This window comes from Zalophus californianus, chromosome 17 (genome assembly GCF_009762305.2).
Source record: "Zalophus californianus isolate mZalCal1 chromosome 17, mZalCal1.pri.v2, whole genome shotgun sequence".
NCBI classification, from domain to species: domain Eukaryota; kingdom Metazoa; phylum Chordata; class Mammalia; order Carnivora; family Otariidae; genus Zalophus; species Zalophus californianus.
Window position 1 is genome coordinate 56,727,204 of NC_045611.1, and position 7,896 is coordinate 56,735,099.

The 7,896-nt window shown below is 49.4% G+C and overlaps 1 protein-coding gene across 1 annotated transcript; it reads right to left on the reverse strand.

Moving 5' to 3' along the window:
• Positions 1–795: 795 nt before the first annotated feature.
• Positions 796–7,623, reverse strand: LOC113935828 (leukocyte immunoglobulin-like receptor subfamily A member 6). The gene is made up of 7 exons (XM_035725045.1): positions 7,287–7,623; positions 7,029–7,064; positions 6,578–6,862; positions 6,123–6,422; positions 5,615–5,896; positions 5,014–5,313; positions 796–2,958 (listed from the first exon to the last, which is right to left on the reverse strand). Exons 1-7 carry the CDS (start codon positions 7,333–7,335, stop codon positions 2,822–2,824), a joined length of 1,389 nt encoding a protein of 462 aa, XP_035580938.1. The 5' UTR covers positions 7,336–7,623; the 3' UTR covers positions 796–2,821.
• Positions 7,624–7,896: the final 273 nt, after the last annotated feature.

Consider the following 7,896-nt stretch of genomic DNA (forward strand, 5'->3'; position numbering starts at 1 on the left):
TATTATTTGTTCCAGGGGTACAGGTCTGTGATTCATCAGTCTTACACAATTCATAGCACTCACCATAGCAACAATGTCCATCACCGAGACTATTTATTTTTTTATTTAAATTTTTTTTAAATTGAGGTATAATTAACACAGTGTTGTATTAGCGTCAGGTGTACAATATAATGGCTCAACAATGCTATCCATCACTCAGTGTTCATCGCAGTAAGTGAAATCTTCGTCCCCTTCATTCATGTGCCCTTTGGCAACCACCAGTCTCTATATTTAAGAGTCTGGGGATTTTTATTTGTTTGTTTCTCTCTTTTTTTAAATCTTTTTTTGGAAAACACATACATCTTCATCAAGTAAGAAGTCTGGAAAGACAAAAGGAAGCTAAGAGAATGTAGGGTATCTTAACACATGTGGAGAAAAGAACATCCTATACATTGTTGGTGAGGATATCAATTGGTGGTGCCATTATGGAAAAACGGTATGGAGTTTCATCAAAAAGTTAACAAAGAACTGCTAGATGTTCCATCAGTCTCACTTCTGAGTGTGTATCCAAAAGAAAAGAAACAGGATCTTGAAGAGGTGTCCACACTCCCATCTTCAGTGCAGCATTGTTCACAATGGCCAAGATACGGAAACAACAGTATCCATCAATGTCCAACAATGGATGAATGGATAAAGAACATGTGGTATATATATGTATGACTATTAGTCATAAGAAAGAAGGAAGTCCTGCCATTTGCAACAACAAGGATGGACCTTGAGGGCATTATATTAAATGAAATAAATCAGACAGAGAAAGGCAAATACTGTATGATTTAATTATGTGTGGAATCTACAAAAGTCAAACTTGTAGAAGCAGAAACAAAGAAAAGTAGAGTAGTGATGAGCAGGGGCAAGGTGGGTGAGGGAAGTGGGGAGATGGTGGTCAAAGTCTACCAACTTCCAGTTATAAGATGAATAGGTTCTGGAGATGTAATGCACAGCGTTGTGATTATAGTTAATACTACTGTATCAAATCCGAGAAAGTTGTTTAGAGAATAGATCTTCAGTGTTCTCACCCCCCCCAAAAAACAACAAATGGTAATTATGTGATGTGAGGGAGGTGTTAGTTAAAGACATGGTGGTAATCACCTTGCTATCTATCAGTCAACAGCTGTACACCTTAAATTTACACAAAGTTTATAAGGTGTGTTTTCACTCCACTGCATCTCCCTTCCATTTTCGCCAGACCTGTGTCTTCAAGCTGAAGTGAGTCTGTTGTAGGCAGCATATTGTTGGATGTTGCTTCTTTTTATCCATTCATGTACTCTATGTGTTTTGATAATCCGTTTACATTGAAAGTGGTTATTGATATGTGAAGACTTGCCATTGCCATTTGATTAGTTGTTTTCTGGCTGTTTTTCTGTTTGTTTCTTTCTGACTCTCATGAGGGAGTAACTGAGTCAGAGAGAAGAGATTCACAGGATGTCATATATGAGGACTTTTGATGTAGAAATTCTACTGGAAAGGGGGGCCACATCTTTCTCATGCACTTTCTCTAATTCCCCCTCATTGGGGACCCAGATGAGGCCAGGCATCCTACTTACAGGATCTGAAACCAAGACCTGTGGGATCCCCAGAGTACTGCCTAATGAGATTGAATACTATTCCTGAAGAAGCCCCCACATCTTTATTGATGACCTCCATCCCAGTTCAGATTCATGGGGAATGGCGAGGTCCGAAAATCACATGAACCTATTTTAAATCCTTAATTGCATGCCCTGTGATCTTTAAGTGTTTGTTGAGAGACCCAACTTCTCACCTGGGACATGGCTTATTGTTTGATCAGACTCAAGTGAGGGTGAACAGGTAGTTGGGGAACATGTTTTGAGGGAACCTCAATGCCAACATGTGAAGTATTTGCTATGTTCATTTAAGAACAATTTTGGTTGATACTCAGGGTCTAGGGAAAACCGAGGCTTGCTCCATCCTACTCGAGGTGAAAGTGACCAGAACCTTGAAAATAGAAGAACACACACATGTACATTGGTGGGTATTATCAGTAGGTGTGCTGCGTTTAGCTCCTATTCACATGGGAGAGATGACTGTAATCATTACTTCCTAGCTCTGCATTCAGTGGATACACACAGGCAGCTTCAAGTTTGGCCATATAGGGAGTATTTTCACCAAAGAAATCAGTAAAAGCCTTAAATCAGGAAATGGTATTTCCTTATAGCCAGTTTACCCCCAGAGCATGTATGTGACTCTCACTTCACACACCGGTGTGTTCATTCCAAGTGATGATACTTCTGGAGAAATAATATCATTTATCATATGATGAAGAGGGAATGTCTTGTGGGTCCAGATCCTCTTACAGAATGATTTTTGATGTATTTTTTCCAAACTGGACTTGGTATGCATCTATCTATTCAGTATTTAAAACAGAGTCTGTGTTCTGAGCTGAAGAGTACTCACACAAGGGAATAGAGAAAAAAGTATTCCATGAAGGTGGACCAGAGCATGAAGGTAGACCCAAAGATACCATGGGGGATGTAGCCTCATGTCATAGGGTTGAGGAAAGAAGGAAGCCAGTCCAGAAGACGTCAAGGAAAAGCCAGGAAGGAGAAGTGCTGGGGAGTGAAATTACCACAGTTTAATTGCAGAAGAGCCACCACAGCACCAACCCAGACATTTTCCTGCACCCAAACCATGTTTGTACCCAGAATATTCTCAGCAGAATGTTTCTCCAACTTATGCCCAGATTTTCTTCCAGAAACTCTTGGTATCATCAATTTCATTTTCAAAGTTCCACCTCACTGAAAAGTCAGTCTTCTCTCTCTTACATTTATGTCCTGGCTGCATCTTGGGGTCTTCTCTGACTGTGCCCAGCTTGAAAGAGCAGCACTCCAAGAACCATCAGGATCAAGGCAGAGATCCCCAACCGGATGAGATTCTCCACTGTGTAATCTTGGCTGTTTGAGGCTAGAGATTGTGGACAAAGAGATTGTGGTGGTCAGGGCAGACTGAAATCACCCTGGCATCCCTGCATGTCCCTGTGAGCCCATCACATAACTGAGAATTTCTCCTGACTCATCCCTCTTGGATGCTGACTTGTTTTGTGATGGTCTGAGGGTATCAGCTACACCTGAGAGTCAGAAATAGAGCCTGTGGTTGAGAAGACATAGTGATGCTGAAGTATTCCCTTCTCTTATCTCCAGCGAGTCCCTGAAACTAGCTAATGTCATCTCAATCCCTTGAGGTGAGCATCTCCAGTGTCTCACCTTCCATCTAACTAGGAGACAACAATAAACACCTGAGGCTTCATTTTGTCCTGAGAATCAGGAACGTGGAGGAGTGGAAGGCTGGGTCTCTCTTTTTATCCCGGCACACCAGCCAGCTCCTTCTGGTCCCTGACTTATGACGATATATTTCCACAGCACTTTTCATCTTTATCCATCCCATCTCTTCTCTTTGAAAATAAATGATGAATTATGTACCACACATCGGGCATTTTTCTAGGAGCAAGGATTACCATAATTCACATCAACTCTAATTTTTCATTCATTTGTTGTCTAGATTGAAGACAGATATGAAACAAGCAAAAGGAATGATCAATGATAAAAGAAAAAACTCAAATGAGCACATGGACAAATATACAGAGATCTATAGATATGAGCTTGGAATATCAAGAAATATCAGGTAACACTAGGGTTGGGGGAGGGAACACTAAACATAAATTCTTATGGAAGATGTTTTGGAGGATGACCTGATCCATCTGACAACCTGGTGCTCGTGGAAATTGGGCAGAAATCCAGCTTTTCTCTCTTTCCTTTCCATAATGCCAAGGGTTACTGGTGGAGACAGGATATGTTAAGAGTAGAGAAGTCCCAAGAAAGAGGAATTCCTGAAACATCTTTCAGAGAATTCACTGGTACCAAATTTCTGATCTGATTTAGTCTTCTGAAACACAGGATAGGATTCAGCCTATGGGGGCGCCTGGGTGGCTCAGTTGGTTAAGCGACTGCCTTCGGCTCAGGTCATGATCCCAGGGTCCTGGGATCGAGCCCCGCATCGGGCTCCCTGCTCGGCGGGAAGCCTGCTTCTCCCTCTCCCACTCCCCCTGCTTGTGTTCCCTCTCTCTCTCTCTATCAATTAAATAAATAAAATCTTTAAAAAAAAAAAAAGGATTCAGCCTATGATAACTGGGAGAACAAAGTCTCAGATATGAATAGAATTTTGTCAATGTCTCAATCAAGAGTGGCCGATCCAACTCAGCTTGGGCTATGACTTCCAGGGATTCCCCAGCCTCCTGACCTGAATATGAGAGGCACCCTTTATTGTGCTCTACAAATTGGGGGTCTGATTCCACAGGTGCCACGATAGTCATACTTTCTAGATATCAGCACCAAGAACAGAGACAGAGTAACTCTTTTCTCTGCACCTGAACTGGGCTTCTTCATGCTTTTCCTCTCCCACTGACACGCAGTGGGCCCTCATGATCTCAGTATTGCTGGAGACATGATGTCCCTCCCTTCAAGGCCCTCTCCTGGCCCCAGGACCTGTGGGAACAACCCCTATGTAAGTACATGAAGTGCAGAGGATCAGCGAATTTCAGCCCAGGACTGGGAAGACTGTCTCCTCTAGGCTAAGAGGTCTCTCTTCCCAGCAGACATGAAGATTGTCCATGGGGGTGAGGGCCTGAAGACTTGAAATGCTCCTTGGAAGAAGAAGGAGGCTGTGGGGCTGTGGGGGCTCTTCATGTCCCCCTCAGCCTTAATGCTTCCCCTCAAAGTTCATTCTTTATAACCTTCAGTCTCCTCCCTGCACAGTCCTGGCCCTGTCTCTGTCATCTGGTTGGGGTAAGACATGGAAATGGTATGGGACTCTCTGACTTTTCCATCCCCCACAGAGAGGGATCACCCAGTGGCTGAGCTCCCTGTTGTTATTTCCTTCCCATCCCAGCCCAGAGCTCTCCAGGAACAGGGCTGTGACCCAAGCATCTGAGCCCTCAATGGACATGGGGTGTGGGCTCCTCACCTGAGACCAGGAGCTCCAGGGGGTCACTGGGCTGTGACAACAGGTAGGGAGAGTTGCTGTGTGAGCTGTAGCACCTGTAGGTCCCCTCGTGGTCTGAGGTCACAGGACTCAGGGTGAACTTGACCTGGTTAGGTATCACTGTGTCCTGCAGATAAAGGACCTGGGGAGGAGCCAGGGACCCCTCCTTGGACAGGTGGAAGCTATCAAACAAGACCTCAGAGCGACACTGCAGAGTCACGTTCTCTCCCCAGGACACTGAAGGCCCTGGCTGGGCTGAGAGGGTCGGTTTCTCATACATTCCTGGGGGAGAGCAAGGTCGTGACGTGTAGAGAGCCACCCCTCCCCACACGCCCTTGACCCTGAGCTGGGGACCACCATCCTCTCTCCAGAGACTCTCTGTGGGACCCCCTCTCAGCACCTCTTGTCTCTCTGAGTGGGCGTCCTTTATCTCCATGGCCCTCACTGTCCCTCGCTCAGTCCCTGTCTCTAGACCACGTCTCCCTATCAGCCTGTGCTCCTGACCCTTTCCCTGGACCCCATCACCCAGGGGCAACCGTGTCCCCAGGCCCTGAGTCGGGACGTGGGGCCGGGGGCTCCTCACCTGTGATCAGGACGTCCAGAGGGGCACTGGGTGCCGACCACGTGGAGGAGAGCTTGTGTCCACAGTAGCATCTGTACTGGCCCCCGTGGGAGCGGCTCACAGGGCCCAGGGTGAAGTTGGGGCTGGGTTGCCCATCTAGACGCTGGGGAGCTCTGAGCTCCTCATCCTTGGTCAGAGCGAATCTGTCAAAGCCAGTCTCTGAGCGACACAGGAGGGTCAGGCTGTCTCCAGACTGCACCAGGGAGCCCGGCTGGGCCGAGAGGGACGGCTCCCTGTAGACACCTGGACAGAAGGGGACAGTGGCCCTGAGGGGACTCACACCCAACTTTGGCCCAGGGCCTGCAGTGAGGCTCGTATGTGTCCCTCCCAAGGCCTCCCACCTGTGGGTCTGGCCCCAGGACGACCTTGTCACCCACCCCCCATCAGCCCCAGGGCTCCACTGGGCATATGGCTTAGGTCAGTCATCTGGGCCCAGGAGGTAGTTGGGGTGAAGCAGGGGCCCCCTCACCTGTGACCTGAAGGTGCAGAGGGTTACTGGGCTGTGACCACAAATATGGGTACGATTCGGGAGAAATGTAGCATCTGTAGGTCCCCCCATGGGAGGTGTTCACAGGGCCCACAAGGAAGACTGCCTGGTACCGCTTACGACGGAACGTCAATTCCAGGTATTGGGGCACATCAGCTTCCCCCTCCTTCAGCAGATGGAATGACCCCCGTGGCCACGGTGAGCTACAGGAGAGGGACACATTCCCTCCCGAGGCCACCACAAGGGTTGGGTTGGCTGAGAAGGAGGGTGCATCAAACACTCCTGAGAGAGAAGGAAAGAGCTGTGTTATAGGGGCCATCAACCCATGTACCCCATGTACTGTGGATTGTGAGCAAGGGGTCCCCCTGAGGCCACACTCCATTCTCTTCTGCCTGGAGGAGGGCCCCCAGGGGGAGGGGACCAGCTCCTGCCCTCACCTGTCACCACCAGGGTCAGGAGGTCACTCTCCTGTGACCAGCTCTTCCCTCTCTGATATGCACACTGGTATTTCCCTGAATTGTGTGAGCTTATGGACGCAAAGGAGAAACTGGCCCTGTTGCTGGAATCCTGTGAGGTCTTCATGGGCCAGGATCCATGGACACTCTCTTTATACAGATAGTAGACATCAGCCTGCAGAGACGCCTGACACCAGATGGTCACAGGGCTCTCCTTGGTGACCATGGGGCCAGGATCAGCCCAGATGGAGGGTTTGGGGAGGGTCCCTGGAAAGGAATCAGATGGAGTTGCAAGGGTGCCCTTCTCTCCTCAGTTTCCCACCTGTCGCCCCAAGGCCCTTCCCACACCGGTCACCATCAGCCCTGACCCTCTGCACCCTCCAGCTGCCCAGGGGGTTGTTGGGCAGAAACAGGAGGTCTGGGCAGGACTTACCTGTCCCTGCCTGGTCCCACAGGCCCTGACACAGCCCTGGAAGAGAGTTCCTGTGAGTGCGTCCCCCACCCACACGTAGCTGCTCCAGCCCTGGTTTGGGCCCCTGGGTACTGGGGTCACATCTGGGGCTGAGCACACTCCTTCCCCCAGAAGTTCTGCCCCCACTGATCCTCCACAGTCCTGAGATCTCCCAGGGACCAGGACCTGGGGGCTGGGGGGGAGGGCAACCCCATCCCTCCTCGTTTCCAGAAAGCTCACCAAGGTAGAGAAGGGCAGTGGGGGTCAGGGTCCCAGTGCTGCCTCCCATGGTCCTCAGCCGTGCAGACAGCTTATAAAGTCCTCAGAGTGTGATGGACGGACAGATGCACAGGGCGTGACCCAGCCCAGGCCCCGTGTTGCTGGTCACGTGTCCTGGATGGATGGCCTCACAGGAAGGGGGAGAGCCCCCCCAGGGCCTCGCTCTGCTCTCCCTGAAGGGTGGCCTGAGAGCAGCAGGTCCTGGGACTGTTCAAAGCAGATGTGAGTCTCCCCAGACCACACTCACTCCGCCTCCTCCCCACCAAGCCCAAGTCCAGAGGACAGCACTGGTCCCCGCACGTGAAGCTTGGGGAGGTAGGGCAGAGTCTGGGAGCCAGCCCACTTTCAGTTCCACTTCTACCCCTTACTCACACAGAGGCTGTGTGACCTGGGCTGTGACACTTCCCTTTCCTGAGCTTCTGTAAATGCAAATTTTCGTCCTTCCTCCCACCACACTGACAATCAGCCAGTGATTAGTGAGCAGTGACCACATCCAGTCATGGCACCAGGCGCTGGAGATTCATTGGTGAGGCAGCAGACTCCTCTGTAGGACTAGTGAAGCTGTGATTAG